The sequence below is a fragment of the Siphateles boraxobius genome, unplaced genomic scaffold (assembly GCF_051911475.1).
Source record: "Siphateles boraxobius isolate OS27281-9 unplaced genomic scaffold, OSU_SipBor_1 6, whole genome shotgun sequence".
Classification (NCBI taxonomy): Eukaryota; Metazoa; Chordata; class Actinopteri; order Cypriniformes; family Leuciscidae; genus Siphateles; species Siphateles boraxobius.
Window position 1 is genome coordinate 36,518,015 of NW_027509186.1, and position 18,051 is coordinate 36,536,065.

An 18,051-nucleotide genomic window follows, 5' to 3' on the forward strand; every position below is an offset into this window, starting at 1 on the left:
TCACCCACATGACCAGCGTCGGCCAATAGTGAGCCTACGTGTGACGTAGCTCTACGCTATTACACTAAGTTAACTGTCTAGAGGCCAACATAGAAGGAAATGAATAGTTGAAATAAAGTCGTTATTTTTGTTTGTTTTTGTGCACAAAAAGTATTCTCGTCGCTTGATAAATTTAAGATTGAGCCACTGTAGTCACTTGGACTATTTTAACGATGTCTTTAATGACTTTTCGGGGCTGGCAAGTTTCAATCCCTGAAGAGGCCTATGGAGGAGTATGGAGGAGTGATCCAGCTCTCAGATTTCATCAAAAATATCTTAATTCCTGTTCCGAAGATGAACGAAGGTCTTACGGGGTTGGAACAACATGAGGTAAAGTAGGTCAGTAAGCTGGGCTGAGTTGAGTGGGGGACGGAGGGGGATGACTGGGACGCCAGAGTCACTGTCGAGCCCTCTTGAGGTGTCGTGGGCTAGTAGACGAAACACTGAGGACGGAAGGTGCCCACTTGAAGACCCTAGAGATGTCCTCTACTCTGCTCAATCCAGACGGTTGTCATGAGGGGATCGCACTGTGGTTGCAGCCATTGTATGTGCTGACGCGCAAATATTAACACCAGACAGAAGGAGATTCACATCACTATTTGGAAAGAAGCGTAAATGGATGGAGAAGTATAGGTTACTGTAAAGCTATGTCTTAGTTGGGGCTTATCTTGGCGAAAGCAGAGTACAAATCAGCATGAAGTTTTAACATCTACTCTCGTGTAATGGAAATCAGTAAACATGTTATTTTTACATGAACACGTCCAAACTATATTGCTATAGCCTACTGAGATGACTAAAAATAGACTGAAATAAAAAATGTTGAAATAAAATGTCTGTATAAGCAACAAACTGCAAATTAACATGTATATGCTAATATATCATAAACACGATATGTTACGGAGTAGAATAAATATGAATGTTTAGACAAGTTTTCGTTGATTAGTTTTGGATAGATTATAAAGTTTTTACTGTAAAAAAAGACTACTGCCACATTAAATAGGTAAGCTTTTGTTCGCCAATTTCTGCTCACATGTTAAATATACTATAGTATGATGTTTTGTCAAAAATAAAGTAGGTATTTTGAATTATCAACTAAGATGATATTATAGTGTTTGTTCCAATATTCAAACTAATGAATCTTTACCTTTTTAAATACGTATGATAAAATGTATACTTTTTTACAAAGAAAGAATACACTTGAAATATTGTTAAATTGTAATTGTTGTTGTAATTGTAACCTATTTGTAATTGGTTACAATTTCTAATTGTAATTATATATATATATATATATATATATATATAAAATTTCTTTTCTCCTTGCATTCTTTGGTACCCTGTGACACACCTATCCTATGTGTGTACGTGTGAATACAGCAAGTTTCAGATATATAACCATTCGCCCCTGTTCGATGACTAGAACTGACAAGATTGTGTCGGAGACGTGCGAAAGACGCACGGACCTCAAAGCGGTATAGTTTCCTAATCGAAGCGGGTAAAATATAATTAAGAGTTAAAAAAGAATAATCAAACATTCGCTCACATTTAATGATGCACGGATATCATTAAAACCTTTTTCATTTATGGAGTCAGATGAAATAACGAGTTAATACATATGAGAAATTGTGTTACATTTAATCTTGTTGTGTTGCGTAAAAGGAAAGACAGTAACACGCAGAGACCTTCACCTGTTTTATTGGAAACCCTCATTGGACCAATAGACGGGCTTACAAAGTGGTGACCCTGACATGATCTCGTTAAACAGTCTTTCCACAGCGTGACATTGAACCAGTGGCGCAGATAGGATTTTTTAACTGGGGGGGACCACGCTGTCAGCAAATGATTTAAACTAAATTCGTTATTTTGCGTAATTTGGGCTTTAACTAGTGCTCAAGTAGTTACTTTGCGTAATTTGGGCTAATGATTTGCACTAAAAAGCCATTGGGGGATTCTTATTTGAAATCATGGATAAACAACAATGAACAAAGGTAAACAAAGGCCTACCTGATCACCACTAGCAATGCATGATCATACTATTATTTGACTAGTATGCCAATCACCCACCAAAACTTCATGTCTTCAGCAAAGTATGTTTTATGGCTGCCCTCCTGCAGATCCTCACTTGCCTGACTAGGGCAGAGGTCTTCAATCCTGCTCCTGGGGCCTATACCATGAAGCCGGTTTAGGTGGCTAGCCAGCTATGTTTCAGTTTAGTTTGCGTCAACCCTGGGTTTTAGGGACCGTGAAAGTGGTTTGGCTTTTAGCAGTGTTCATCGCCATAGTAACTTACGCTCCACGGCTAACCTGGTCCGGGGCAGGTTATGTTCCAGGTAAGAGGTTGCAAACCGAACTTGGACCAATCAGCTGTGAGCAAAGTGTCACATGACTGATGCGATAAAGTCACTCCACCTGTTTCTACTCCAAATTAAAGGTCACTACATAGCAAATTATTTTTAAAGACAAAATTGTCTGGTTTTTAGTGATGCATATTTAGAATAATACATTTGTATGATTTAGATATTATTTATGTAATTATTATACCCTTAATCACACATGTACAATTTCAGTTAATTATTATTACGCAGTTTAAATGAATACATATATAAAGGTAATATAAATTCGCTTTAGCATCAATAGATGAAGCTATAAAATGACTACCTGTGAGCTTAAATGTTCAATTCTCTCTATACCTTTATCAGCTGTATAAAATAACTTCACAACTTTTACTTGCACTGATATACAGTAGCGAGACTTTTTCTTTTAGTTTTCCTCTTTCATAGATAGCCATCTTCTTCTTGCTGTGTAAATTTGTTTAAATTCTTAATATTTTAATACTTTTATTTAATAAGTGAATTGCGTTGATTCTCTCGCGAGAAATTAATCTCAGTTTCACTCTCTCAACATGTGATTGGCTGTTCGCTACTGATGTCACACTTAAACTCCTAAACTCAGGATCAAAGCCTGAGTTGACAGAGAAAGTTGATGATCAGTATCATGGTACCAACAAAGCCTGGTTGGATTGGTTTGGTTTTGTCAACTCAAAACTAATCCTGTAACCCTGAGTTTGTTCAACTACCATCATGGTACAGGCCCCTGGAGGGCCACTGTCCTGCAGAGTTTAGTTCCAACCCTAATCAAACACACCTGAAACACACAGCTCATCAAGCTCTTCAGGATCGCTTGAATATACAAAGGCAGGTGTGCTGAAGCAGGTTGGAACTAAACTGTGGCCCTCCAGGAGCAGGATTGAAGACCTCTGGACTAGGGCCTGCCTTATTGTCATCAGAAATGCAGGCCAGGAGGACAACATTTTAAATCTTATAACCCTCTATACCTCTATAGAATTTCACAACAATGTGAAATACAACATATTCCTGAGAATTAATGGCTAAAACTACTATTTCAAAAATGTCTAAGAATAACTCAATTTTAAATTTAAGTGTTAATTACAAGTTTGTTGCAATTTATAGATTAGAAATATCTTTCAAATGATGTATGACAAATTAAGAAATGTTTTTCATAGCCCATAATTTAAGAATCTATATCCTCCGTTGCTCCAGTCCATACAATAGAAAAAACATGATTTCCTGCTATAAGAGGATGTCAAAAGTTTATGTAGGCCTTTATTTGTTGTTTGCATAAACCTTGCACCACACAAATTTACTTATTATGATTATTTTTATAGTGGCTTACATGACAGTGAACATACCTCAGTCAATTTATACAGTACAATGGGTTAAATGATAAGATAAAACATTATTTCCTGACGACGATAAATTGTTTGATTTATCTAACCATTCTTTTTGTGTTCATTCATTATTTGTCTCTGTCCACTCACCTAAATGCATAGTTATGGTCTCCACATTTTGCTGTGTTTACTAAGTGCAAAAGCCTTCTTGCCATTATTGTCAGACTAGCTATTCCCCTTAACAAATCTAATCTGCCACATCTGGGAAAGTCAACAGGCATAGGATACTTACATTGTTTGTTTTTGAAAAAATGAGGTGATTGTTTTTTGTCTCTTCATTGCCTTTATGTGGCATTTATACAGTCGATTTTTTTCAGTTCAGAAAATCACCGACTCAGCTCAGTCATAGATTGTATATGATCACTATGGTTACCGGCCCGCCCCTAAAGGCACGATTGAGGCAGCTACCAGCTCCTCATAGGACCCCGGCGACGTCACTCAGGAGTCGTAGCACACACCCAGAAGAGAGTGTAAACGTCGGTGGCATGATGGCATCGTGTGTTTATTGACAACAGAACAGCGTGTTGTGAGAACGTGGGTACAAACAAAGTAATGGTGACCGGTATAGATTATTATTGTGTGTCAGTCGGCGTCTGCCCCGACCCGATTCTGAAGCAGCGGCGGGCCGGGACACTACTTTGGCTAATGTACTTGGCGAAAACACTGGTTAATCCTCTGTTTTACCGATTTTTGTCGCCTTTCGTAGGGATAGTGAGGGCGGGGGACGGATCGGGTCACTATGAATCTGGGGGGGTCATGTCCCCCCCGTCCCTAGTGCCATCTGCGCCCCTGCATTGAACCTGAACTCTGCCCGGAACAAACGTGTAATTGATTGATGTAAAACGTGTTCTATCATTTACAGCTCAATAATCTGAACTCACAGCAGCAGAAAGAGGCTGAACACTTCAAATATACTTTACATTGTGATTCATGTGTGAGACTCAAATATGATCTTACCACAGTTTCTCCAGTTTACAGTGAGGATTCTGTAGTACATCAGACAGCAGATTCACTGATTTTCCTATTTTATTCCCAGACAGATTCAGATATCTCAGGTGTTCAGGGTTTGATCTCAGAGCTGAAGTCAGAGCAGCAAAACCTTCATGTGTGAGATCACAATTACTCAACCTGTAGAGAACAATGACACACACTTCACTCTCTCAGTTCAGATCAGATCAGTTTAGCAGTGAATCCATTATTAAAGAAAAAGTTCAAACTTAAAGCACAAATTAATATGTTTGAGGGATCATTAGATTGAGATCTAAAATGTCACAAAACATGATCATACAACATCTAAAGTATCAATCAATCAATCAGGAAAAATAATCTCTTATTTGCACAATATTAAAAGTCAGTCTTGTGTTCAGTCTGCTTTAATAAATGAGACTATTCACTACATAGTACAGATCTAGTAAGTTACAGTAAAATTAACCTATGTAATATGCATGGAGTATCAATTAGTGTGTGTGCGTGTGTGTGTGCGTGTGTGTTTTCATTTTACAAAATTAAAAACAATACTTAAGAGTCAATGCAGAAAGATGAACATAATTAACAGTAAGAATGAATCCAGTATGTTCTTCATTTCTCAGTTCTGACGGTGTTGAGCTTGAGTCTGTTTAAAGTCAAGCGACTGAAATGTTGATTGTCTGTGAAATGTGTATTTCAGTGTGACTCTCAATCCTGCAGTGTCATGTTAATGAGGTATGGAGGACCAGCTCTACCATATTTAAAAATAAATACAGAAATAAATAAATGCTCAATAAATAAATAAGCATACAATTAATCGCCCAAAAAATACAATAAACAAATAAATGTAGGTAGAAATTAAATTATATAGTGAGACATAAATGTATATATCTCTTAATAAGCTTCTTTATTTATTCACCTTTGTAATAATTACCTTATATATTTATGTGTATGTTAGAATATTTTTGTCTGTTATTCTTCCTTTGTATTTTTTTACCCTATTTATTTCTTCAATGCTATTTATTTCTGCCTGTCGTTTTTACATTTCTGTATGCATTTCTGCCTCATTATGCAAATGAGGAGGGGCTGTGTCTTAAGGGGTCAACTTCTGCCCATTGGTTGGTTAGCATTTTACTGCATCGGTCGAATCTACATGCCACCGGCCACAGTCACAACAAAGATGGCTACCTACGATGAAGTTGTCAGTGAGCTGAGGCATTTAGCAACTGTTTTTTAAAACAATGCTAACGTTATAAGTATTGACTTTATTATTTTTCGTTTGGACGCTCTGACAGAACGTGTTATTCAGTTAGCGGCACACATGGACACAGATGTCGACAATGTAGTTTTTCAGAATCTGGAGGAAGCGGTCTAGCAGTCTATTAGCAGCTTCCCTTAAGAGGTCGGACACTGAAGTCTGCCTGCTGAGTTTGAAAACAATGCTTCTTCTTCTTCTTCTTCTTCTTCTTTGGAATTTTACGGCTGCTGGCATCCAATGAGTTGCATTACTGCCACTAAACAATGCTTTATGGCGGGGAAAAGCCATGTAGATTCGACCGATGCAGTAAAATGCAAACCAACCAATGGGCAGAAGTTGACCCCTTAAGACACAGCCCCTCCTCATTTGCATAATGAGGCTGAAATGCATACATAAACGTAAAAACGACAGGCAGAAATAAATAGCATTGAAGAATAATAGGGTAAAAAAAATACAAAGGAAGAATAAAACAGACAAAAATATTATAACATGCACATAAATAAATACTTTAAAAAAATAAGTAATTAATAAATAAAGTTGAAGATTATAGCGAACAATAAATAAATAAGGTAATTATTACAAAGATGGATAAATAAAGAAGCTAATTAAGAGATATATACATTTATGTCTCACTGTATAATTTAATTTCTACCTACATTTATTTGTTTATTGTATTTTTTGGGGCAATTAATTGTATGCTTATTTATTTATTGAGCATTTATTTATTTCTGTATTTATTTTTAAATATGGTAGAGCTGGTCCTCCATAATTGAGGATCAGCTCATGTGTTCAATCATTTACAGCTCAATAATCGGAACTCACAGCAGCAGAAAGAGGCTGAACACTTCAAATATACTTGCCAACCGTTCCGTATAATACGGAACCGTCCCGTATTTGACACATAAAAGTCTTGTTCCGTATTGAACTGATACGGAATGCACTTTGATCTCGCTAAACAGTCTTACCACAGCGCGACAATGAACTTGAACTCTGCCCGGAGCAAATGTGTCATTGATTGATGTAAAACGTGTTCAATCATTTACAGCTCAATAATCTGAACTCACAGCAGCAGAAAGAGGCTGAACACTTCAAATATACTTTACATTGTGATTCATGTGTGAGAGTCAAATATGATCTTACCACAGTTTCTCCAGTTTACAGTGAGGATTCTTTAGTAAATCAGACAGCAGATTCACTGATTTTCCTATTTTATTCCCAGACAGATTCAGTTCTCTCAGGTGTTCAGGGTTTGATCTCAGAGCTGAAGTCAGAGCAGCAAAACCTTCATCTGTGAGATCACAATAATACAACCTGTTGAGAACAATGACACACATTAATGTTTAATTGTCCATCTAGAGTCTGCTATGTAAACCATACATCAAATGTTTTTTAGGAGATTTGAGCTACTCAATAAATGAGCTGTTTCTCCAGTTGTTTACTTGGTCTAAATTTCTTTTATCATTTATTTTAAATATTTAAATTCCTTCTTTGTTTGCAAAAAACATTCAACTAGTAAACCTGAATTATTTATTTTACTTTGTCACGGTTTATGAAACACATCAAAATACTGACCACTGAACTCTAGACAACATCTGCAGCACTGAAGATTTATTAACTGTTATTTTCCTAATGTTTTAAGAAATAACTGATTGTTCTGATTGATACTTACTGAACAGATCTGGATTCTTTAATCACAGGAAGCAGCTTCTGAAGAACCTTTAGTTGTTCAGTTTTATTGTCTCTTCCAACAAAATCGTTAATATCAAACTTGTCCAGCTTCTCCTCTGATGTCAACAACACAAAGACTACAGCTGACCACTGAGATGAAGAGAGTTTGACTTCCTTTATTCTTCCAGATTTCAGATACTGTAGTATTTCCTCCACTAGTGAACGGTCACCCAGTTCATTCAGACAGTGGAACAGATTGATGGATTTCTCAGGAGAGTAAATGGTCTTGATCTTCTTCTTGATGTAATCAACTGTTTTCTCGTTGCTGTCGTCAGATCTGCTTCTTGTCTGTTTCATTAGTCTTTGTAGGAGATTCTGATGAGACTTTACTGACAGACCCAGAAGAAACCGCAGGAAAAGATCCAGTTGTCCATTTTTACTCTGTAGAGCCTCATCCACAGCTCTCTGATGCAGCTCAGATAATGGGAGAAGTTCTGATGAATTTTGTTGAACCCAATCCTTAACTTTGGTCCGCAAAGTCTGGGTGATTTGGTCAAACTCATTTCTTTTGTTGTTTATATAGTAGATATGCACATATAGAGCCGCTAGATGTTCCTGAACACTCAGATGAACAAAGCAGAAGACTTTCCCCTGATACCAGCCAGACTCCTTTCTGAAGATCTGAGAGCACAATCCTGAGTACACTGATGCTTCTGTCACATCAATGCCACACTCTCTCAGGTCTTCCTCATAGAAGATCACATTGCCTTTCACAAGCTGCTGAAACGCCACTTTCCCCAGTTTGAGGATCAGGTCTTCATTTGTCATGTTCTTCTTATAGTCCTTCTCATCTTTGATGTTGGTCTGAAGGATCAGGAAGTGTGTGTACATTTGAGTGAGAGTCTTGGGAATCTCTCCAGTCTCTGCTTCGCTCAGCATCTTCTCCAGAACAGTGGCTGAGATCCAGCAGAACACTGGGATGTGGCACATGATGTAGAGGCTCCGTGATGACTTCAGGTGTGTGATGATTGCATTGGCCAGACTCTGATCAGTGACACTCTTCCTGAAGTATTCCTCCTTCTGTGGATCATTGAAGCCTCGCACCTCTGTCACTCGTTGGACACACTCAGACGGGACGAGATCGGCTGCTGCTGGTCTGGAGGTGATCCAGATGAGAGCAGAGGGAAGCAGATTCCCCGTAATGAGGTTCGTCAGCAGCTTGTCAACTGATGTCTCTTCACTCTGATCCCGTAGAATCTCATTGTTGTGAAAGTTTAAGGGAAGACGACACTCGTCCAGACCATCAAAGATGAACAACACTTTATATTTGTCTTTGGTTAATTCCATTTCTTTAGTTTCAGGGAAAAAGACATGAAGAAGCTCTGCAAGACTGAGTGTTTTGTCCTTTATCAGATTGATCTCTCTGAAAGGAAGTGGAAATATGAGCTGGACGTCCTGATTCTCTTTCTCTTCAGCCCAGTCCAGGATGAACTTCTGCACAGAGACTGTTTTTCCAATGCCAGCGACTCCCTTTGTCAGCACAGTTCTGATGGGTTTGTCTTGTCCAGGTAAAGGCATAAAGATGTCATTGCATTTGATCGGTGTGTCCTCTGTTGCTGCTCTCCTGGATTGTTTCTCAATCTGTCTCACCTCATTTTCATTACTGATGTCTCCACTCTCAGTCTCTGTGATGTAGAGCTCTGTGTAGATCTCATTCAGGAGTGTTGGGTTTCCCTGCTTTCCTGTTCCCTCATACAGACACTGAAACTTCTTCATTAGTTTTGATCTAAACCTGTTGAGGACTTCATGGCTGTAAAATTAAAATACCACAGTATTAATAAGCACAATACCTTTTTTTAATCATATATTTTTTTTAAATGTAATACCTGCGATCAGACTGTGTATCTCCACTCCTCATAGACACACAGCTGGACTCTGGTTCTGATCTCTTCTGAAGAACTGAACTATAACGGAGTTTAAAGTTAAACATATTTGCCATATTCAAAATATTACTTATCCATTTATCAATAAAACAATCACTTTTCATGATTATTGAATTTACACTGTTATTAAAAAATTTTACATTGAAATTAGTTATTTTACATTTGTCAACACTATACTGTATGCATTAAAATATTACACTAAAACATTCTTCTTGTACATTTGTAGAATATATTACTGATAATGTTATGATGATAAAATGCCATACTATAATCATATTTTTATAGAAATAAAATACCTGAGATCAGTCTGTGTATCTTCACTCTTAAAATGTACTGGATTAACCATAGACCCATCACTCCTCATAGACACACAGCTGGGCTCTGGTTCTGATCTCTTCTGATGAGCTGAACTAGAACATAACAAATCATTTATTTATTTAAAAATAGGCTTAAAAGACACTAATGACATAAAACAAACATAATACAAAAAGATGACCATCATACAAAATCACATAGGAAGATGACCATCATTAAAGATACATTACCATTATTTTCACAACATAAACAAACAAAACAAGACAAGACACCGTCAATTTAGGTCAGGATATAAATTCCTTTGCCTAAGTTTCCACGCCTTTTCCACATATCTAGCCAGACTATAGATTTCATTCTCAACGAGCCAATTCAACATATCCCCATCCGTCATCCAAAACAAATCAGGCTTTTTATATTAAATTCTCTCAAACATACCCATTCTGAATTCATGATATAAAGGACAAAAAACAAAAAATGGCATTTATCCTCAACAACCATTAAATCACACAAAACACAATCTATCCTCTTCTGGGACACCTTTATAGCGCCCCACCTCGATCTGCAAGGGCAACACCCCAGCTTTAAGCTGGGCACAAAAAGACCTCTGTAACCTAGTTAACCAGCATTTGACATAAAGCTCTGTGGAGTATTCATTTTTAAAGTGAACATAACTTCTCAATTTGGGCTTATTTAACACCTGCTGTTGCCATTGCTCTTTATAAGAATCAAACAAAAACTGCCTGACCTGAGATATATCACATTGTAAAGTATTTGTAAATATATACTGTGCTTTTACTGATGAAAGTATTCCAAGGACCTCCATTGACCAAGGATAATTGTGAGCTTTATCCCAATCAAAAACTTTCCGAGTAAGTCTATCTTCAGGTAATCTTATAAAACGAGTCCATAATCTTATTACTTCCACCTTTTGTTTCACCATACAAGGCCCCCAACCCATATCTCCCTCTAGCGCAGCTCTAGTAGTAGGGTTGGGCGGTATTTCGGTAATATCGTATACCGCGGGGTCTTAAAATAGCAACAGTATCAGTTTCAATACCGTCATTACCAGCACTTATATATAATATATAAATATAATTTATTCAATGCCTAAAAATGCTTATGTAGTTGTAGTTGTCATCAAGTGACAGTGTGGAGGAGAAAGAGAGAGAGAGAGAGAGAGAGAGAGAGAGAGAGAGAGAGAGAGAGGGAAGGGAGAGGCGGTAAATACTGACGAGGCAATTTGTAAATGTTGCAATAAAAAAGGTGACCGCGAGAGATGGAAACACCTCTAACCTAATGTCGCAACTCCGAAACAACCACCAACTCACTGCTGCGAGGATGCATTTTCACCCGAGTTCATTAAATAAGCGCATTAGTTTATATTTGTTAAAATATTATAATGTTATTTTTTTCACGTTGATAATGAAAAATGAAAAGCACAAGTAAGATGGGATGCATCGGGAGCAGTGTTGGGTAAGTTAGTCAAAAAAAGTAATCCACTACAAATTACTAATTACTACTTTAAAATTGTAATTTGATTACATTACTGATTACTGCATGTAAAAAGTAATCAGATTACTATTTACTTTACTTTCAAGTTACTTTGAAAACCTATTAAAACTACAAGAATACACTACAAAGTGAAACTCAGTTCTTTCCGTAATTTAATATTGCAGAATACAGACATCCCAAGTCTCCTGGAAGTTCTGGGAGTCTCCCGCATGCTGATAGCGGCTCCTTGATGCCCGCAAATTAGTTCAAATCTCCCGGAATCTAGAGCGAGCGAGAAAGAGCGCGCATGCGAGTCAGAAGAGAGGGCTGTTTCTCAATATGTTCTTGTGGACTTGTGAAACGTCATCAGTCGCTGCCCAAGTACTGTTCCAATTCAGAGTTCACATCTAGCCAAGTCCAGTTCAAGATCACTGATGTGTTCCTGATCCACCCCTTTTACCCAGGATGCATCGAGAGGTGACTTTAACTTTGTAGCCTATTAGAGAGCTGACTTATGTTTGACTGAACTGTTTGCTTTATTTCTAATTGTACAGCTTCTTATACGTTTTAGGCTACTTATACTTTTATACTGGATATTATTGAGCATTAAACTGACATTTAATAAAAAGAGACAGGGTTGTGTAATTTTATTTGATATATTTTAAAATATATAGAATATTTTTTATATTTATTTTACTATACATTCTCTTCACTGTATGTAAATGTATAATAAAATAAAATGACAAGTCTGTCTCTGTTAAATGTCAGTTTTAATGATCAATAATTTTTCATATTTTTAAAATGAAAACAAAAAGAAGCAGGGTTGTGTTTTATATATCGTGTTGTTATAAATATATGCAGTGAAGATAATCAATGTATGCGCACATTTGTGTGGCCATTAGCCTAATATGTTTACGATTTTTTAAATGAAAAGAGGCAGAGTTGTGTTTTATAACATATTATGTTTTATTGTTGACGAAAAGAGGCAGAGTTGTACTTTATACCATATTTCGTTTAATTGTTGCCTGAAATATAGCTACATAAAGAGATAACCGGAGTAGCCAGAGCGTGCTGAGTGACGCGATCAAGAACGCCGCGGTTCCGTTTGCAGAATAACCGGACTCGCGTCCTCTCGTCCTCGGGAGTTCGTTCTCCAGAGTCGAACTTGGCAAGTCTGAACTACCAAGGACGCAAGTCCGAAGTTTGCGTAGGCTACTATTGAGAAACGGCCAGACTGTGCTCCAAACAGTGTAGCGCTGCGCGTGTGTGTGTGTGTGTGTGTGTGTGTGTGTGTGTGTGCCTCGTGAAGCGCGTTCTCCGGTAATTCATTAAAGCGCATGCTGACGCAGCCAGCCAAACGTGATTAGAAAGGCATTTTACTAAATATTTTTTTCTTAACAATACATTTGTAACGCAAGTAACTTAATTTTATTGACATCAGTAACTGTAATCAAATTACATAAATTTAAAATGTAATGAGTACCATTACTGCGTTACCACGAAAAGTAATTACAATGCAGTAACGCGTTACTTTGGAGTCAGACATTGAGCCAAAAGAGAGCAGGAGACACCAAAACAACAAAGAAAGCACACACAGATCACAGAACCATGTACTTCACAAATATATATATATATATTCGTCCTTGGACGTAACACCACTTAATTAAGTTTCATTTTGTAAAAGGCCTTTCTTTAAAGTGAATTTCGTTTTGTATAAATTGTATCTTAATTTTAATAATTTTTTTATCAACCAATTGCCTGGATTTAATAAATAATAAAATATAGCAGACAACATAATCATGACACGATCGTGCGCTGGCGCGGCGCGGTCACTTGCATTGAAATCTCATAATAAATTAACCGAAACTGAGTGTATGTCTCACAAACATGACAGATAGCCCTATATCTAAATAAAGCTTGAAATTTCATTAAACGAAACAATTCAAAACGAAAAGAAATAGGCCACTCGCTGATTATTTCATCCATGAAATGCATTTCTCTCTATGCGCGTTCATACGGAAATGGCGATCATCAAATTAAACGAAACTATTCAAAACGAAAAGAAATAGGCTAGCCTACAATCTGATTATGTAATCCATGATGTGCATTTCTCTCTATCGTTCACTATGGAGATGGTGATTCGTCAATTTCTTTAAACGAAACAATTCAAAAGGAAAAGAAATATAGGCAGCATACTCTCTGATTAATCCATGATGTGCATTTCTCTCTATAGGCGCGTTCACTACGGAGATATCAATCGACAATTTCTTTAAACGAAAAAATTCAAAACCAAAAGAAAAAGACAAGCCTATACCTTCTGATTATGTAATCCATGATTTGCATTTCTCTCTATATATGCGCGTTCACTAGGAGATGGCGATCGTCAACTTAATCTTTGCAGCACTGACAGAAAAGTTGTATTAATAAAAATCAATGGACGCGTGTCACCGGATTTACAAATGGACTTATTGCTTGTTGCTTGTTAATTTAATTTAAATTAATTAATAAAATTAATACAATTGTCATAATTAAAATAATTAAATATTATTAAGTGTCCCATTTTTGCTCATTTATAAATAGTATTTATATCTACCACCCCCTCAGCACATGGGTTAAACAATTATTTGGCGCAACCATATTATAACGGCCCACGTATTAAAAATAGTCTAGTCTAAATAGGGCTACGGCTCATAATTACATTTAATGCCGTCAGCCGGGATCAGACACAACGTGCACGGGTTGGCCTTGATTTTTGTTTTGGTGTTTTTTATCCCGATCTGGTATTCAGTTTCTGAACGGTGTAGGCACAAGCCAACAGTTTGGTGACGCTGTCTGAGCCTTATGTCATAATTTTTCGTTAGTCACGGTAATACCGTATACCCCGGTAAAATAGGGAGGAGGTTTGACGGTATCAAAATTTGGATACCGCCCAAGCCTATCTAGTAGTGAACCTGTGCACTCCAAGGAAACACCTCATGGCCCTGCTCTGCAATCTATTACATTCAGGAGTTTCTTCGAAGCCCCAGACCCCAGCTGCATAAAACAAAATAGATCCCACCATACTGTCAAACAAAACAGCTGGGTAAATGTTGCATAACCTATTTCAGGGCAAAGCTTCATCCTATTAATAACAGCTCCCAGGGCCCTCCCTGCAGACTCAGACAAAACCCTTCTCCCTTCTGAGAATGTCATATTTTCATGAAAAAGGAAACCAAGATATTTATAAGTTCTGGAATACATAAGCTGTGTTTGTCCAAAAAATAACTCAAATTCACTACGTAACACAGATGGTTTCCTAAAATGGACAACTTGTGTTTTATCCCCATTTATAGAAAGTCTCCATTTATTACACCAATCCTTCATAATGCCCAACATTCTTTGTAGTTTAGTTTCTTCATCTGCGCAAACAACAATATCATCTGCATATAATAAAATGCTGAGGTTAAAACCATCAATGTCTATGCCTAAATTTGCTAACTTTATCTCTTGAGCCAGATCATTCACAAAAAGCGCAAAAAGAGTGGGTGAAAGAACATCTCCCTGCTTAACCCCAAATGGAGTGGGAAACGATTCTGTCCTCATGTCATTAATCTGCACACAGGCCACTGGAGCCTTGTACAGAGCTCTGATGGAATTATACAGGTGACCTGTAATACCAATAGAAAGTAACTTATATTTCAACAAATCTCTATTAACCCAATCAAAAGCTTTTTTAAAATCAACAAAACAAACAAACATACTTTTGTTTTCCTGCAACCTTGCTCTAATGACAGATGATAAAACATAAATATGGTCAATACATGCTCTGTGTTTTCTAAACCCATTCTGCTCATCTACCAAAATTCCATTAGTTTCAATGTATTCACTTAGTCGATTGTTAAGAATACCAGAAAACGCTTTACATGCTGTACTTAGCAAACTTATTCCTCTATAATTCAATGGTACTCTTGGGTCAACCTGTGTGGTCTTTGGAATAGGCTTAATGATCGAACTATACCACACTGAGGGAACAGTCCCACTCTTAAAACAATATTGGAATAACATGTGGAGAGTATTTAACTGCTTGGGGCATTTAAGAACCTCATTATAAAGTTCATCCACACCAACAGCTTTATAAGGTTTGGTTCTATCAATTACCTTCTGAACTTCTTCTAAGGAAATATCATTGTTTAGCACACTACTAAGATAAGGTGTTTCCAACATAACAGATCCAACTTCAATTAGATTTTTCAATTTACATATCTCAACTAGAAATGCATCATTGAAATGGTGAGAGCTAGAACAAGTGTACAAATCTCTATAATCTTTCTCCCATCTGTCCAATATTTTATTTCCCATCTGTCCAATATCTGTCTCGAATACTGACCCCCCACTTTCCGTGAATTTCAAGTGGAATTAATTTATTTCTCTTTGGGCCAAGCTTATTTATTCATTTCCAAAAATGCTGTGGATTAGTATTTTGAAAAATCTTTGTTTCAAAAGCTTTACCTCTCCTATAACGCCTTTTATACATTCTAAGTGTTTTATCAAAATCATATTGAGAGGTTTTAAATATATCGTGCAAGTTCTTCCTTAAAACAGGCTCCTTGCATTTTAAATATATTTTCTCTGCCACACGAAAATTTGACCAAATATTATGTAATTCATTATTCCAAAACGGTTGTTTAATTCGATACCATTTCTTGTGGGCCCGTTTTCCATGCAGTTTTGACTCATATTGACTAATTTCCCCATACAGAACCCCACAGAAAAGTTCATAACAACAATCAACATTATCCTGTGCTTCCCTGCCCTTGTCTAATTGTACTGTAACATTTTCTTGGGCTTCATCACTAGTTTCAGAAGAAAGAAAATTGTCCTTGTAACAAATAATTATTGGTGATAATATTTTAATATAAGTTCTTAAATGGTATTTTAATTAAAAGACTGCCTGGTCTAATAGTTTTCAATAAAATTAAAGTTTTCAACGTAATAAAAACTTCTTGCCTATAATTTCAAGATGATTTAATCTGTAGTTTATTCAAAATACCTGCGACCTGGATAAAAATCTTCATCTCTGGATGTTTGTGTGTAATCCATGATGAAGCTGAACAGTTGAAACAGAATCTGATCTTCACCACTGACTCTGAAAGGAAATGACAAACAAACACAATAGCTAATTCAGCTGAACGATCCTGAGATTCAGAGAAACAGGATCATGAGACATAATTCAAAGTTCACTCAAATAATGTTAGTCGTAAATTAAAACAAATGCTAAATAAATCACAGACAACACAAAACAATGAAACCATGTTTGCTCTAAAATGAAAAGATCAAACACATAAAATAACTAATATGTCCTTTAGGTGAAATAGGCTAATATTGGTCTAAATGCGGAAGTCACATATAAAACGTCTCGAGACCTGAACACTCACCTTGATCAACCTTTATCACATTCACAAAATCCACCGCCGTTTCTATCAAGTAGTTAAACGTAAATTCGTGTCTTAGCTTTTATCAAGGTTTCCATTACACGCTTTGGATTTGATACTCAGTATAGAATCGATCACTAGTGTAGCCAGAAAAGCGTCTCTGGGTGTGCATAAGAAAAACTGGGTGTGCCACATTTATTGTCAGATCAATGTGCAAACAAAACTTGACCCCGCGTATCACTAACTTTACAGAATAGACTGGGCTGATGTGTAAAATTATACTCAGGCTCGGCATATAAACATAATACTATATAAAATATAACTCAGGGCTCAACATTAAGGCTTTACATGTGCTTGTCGTTCGAACAAGTAAATCGGTCATACACTTGTCCAAGTAAAAAAATTGCTTGTCCAGAAAAAAATGGGATTTTTCTTTTGTGTTGTAAATACAATTTATTCTGAAGCAATATTCTCATCAGTGTTCAGTCAGCTTTTACATATTTAAGTCTGCATATTTATGATATTTTAACCTTTATAAAGAGCATTTTTTTTCATTTTAAATTCTTAAATTTGATCAATAAATTCAATTGAAATAATAAGAAACTATATGGCTGTTACCAGTCAAATTAATTAACACTGAAATATTACACCTGCATTAAATAATGTTATTAGATTGTTTTAAATATTTTTTTGAATATACAAATAGAATGATAGCCTACTTTTAAACACGAAACTAAACCACCAGTAGGGGGCGACAGGTGACCGTATTAATGAGTGAGTTATGGAGTCATTTATTCAAATGATTCGTTCAAACGGCTGAATAGTTCAGGAATGAGGCGGTTGTTTAATCGGTCATTGATTTTTTGACTCAACCACTTAATTCAAAGCGCTGTATCATTCAGTAATGCGGTTATGTTTTCCGGTAAGATAAGCTGTGGTTCTATTCTGCTGTGATCTTTGTTTTTAACTATTTTCGCTGGTCAAATAGAACAAAAACAGTCAATATTGTGTCTAAAATGTAAGTGACTTGATATTAATTACTTGTTTATTGAACTGTCATATGAAATCATGTCACATTTTCTCAGCACTCGTGTGATGTTGCTTAACTGTATCATATGTTATAATTATATGACATATAATATAAAATATAGCAGAAAATCCTGTGGAGGGGCCTGAGTGGAAAATGGTGTTGGGATTCCTCTCGACCACGTCCTC

General features: G+C 36.6%; 2 protein-coding genes across 6 annotated transcripts in view; both read right to left on the bottom strand.

The window, feature by feature from the left end:
* Positions 1–17,378, bottom strand: part of LOC143715301 (NACHT, LRR and PYD domains-containing protein 3-like) — a 113,052-nt gene extending 95,674 nt beyond the window's left edge. For 2 of the 5 annotated variants that reach the window (XR_013195711.1, XM_077206991.1), the window contains exons 1-7: positions 16,840–17,378; positions 16,455–16,550; positions 9,916–10,029; positions 9,563–9,640; positions 7,678–9,486; positions 7,149–7,319; positions 4,742–4,912 (exon numbers count right to left, since the gene is read on the bottom strand). Coding sequence is in view for 4 of the 5 variants with exons in the window: in XM_077206991.1 (XP_077063106.1) it covers positions 4,742–4,912; positions 7,149–7,319; positions 7,678–9,486; positions 9,563–9,640; positions 9,916–10,029; positions 16,455–16,504 (2,393 nt within the window). In the remaining variant the exon portion in view is untranslated. Of the gene's footprint in view, positions 1–4,741; positions 4,913–7,148; positions 7,320–7,677; positions 9,487–9,562; positions 9,641–9,915; positions 10,030–16,454; positions 16,551–16,833 lie in introns of all 5 variants that reach the window. The other 3 variants (XM_077206992.1, XM_077206994.1, XM_077206995.1) reach the window with 3 other exon arrangements.
* Positions 1–18,051, bottom strand: part of chordc1a (cysteine and histidine-rich domain (CHORD) containing 1a) — a 155,807-nt gene that overhangs the window by 80,124 nt on the left and 57,632 nt on the right. The window lies entirely within an intron of this gene.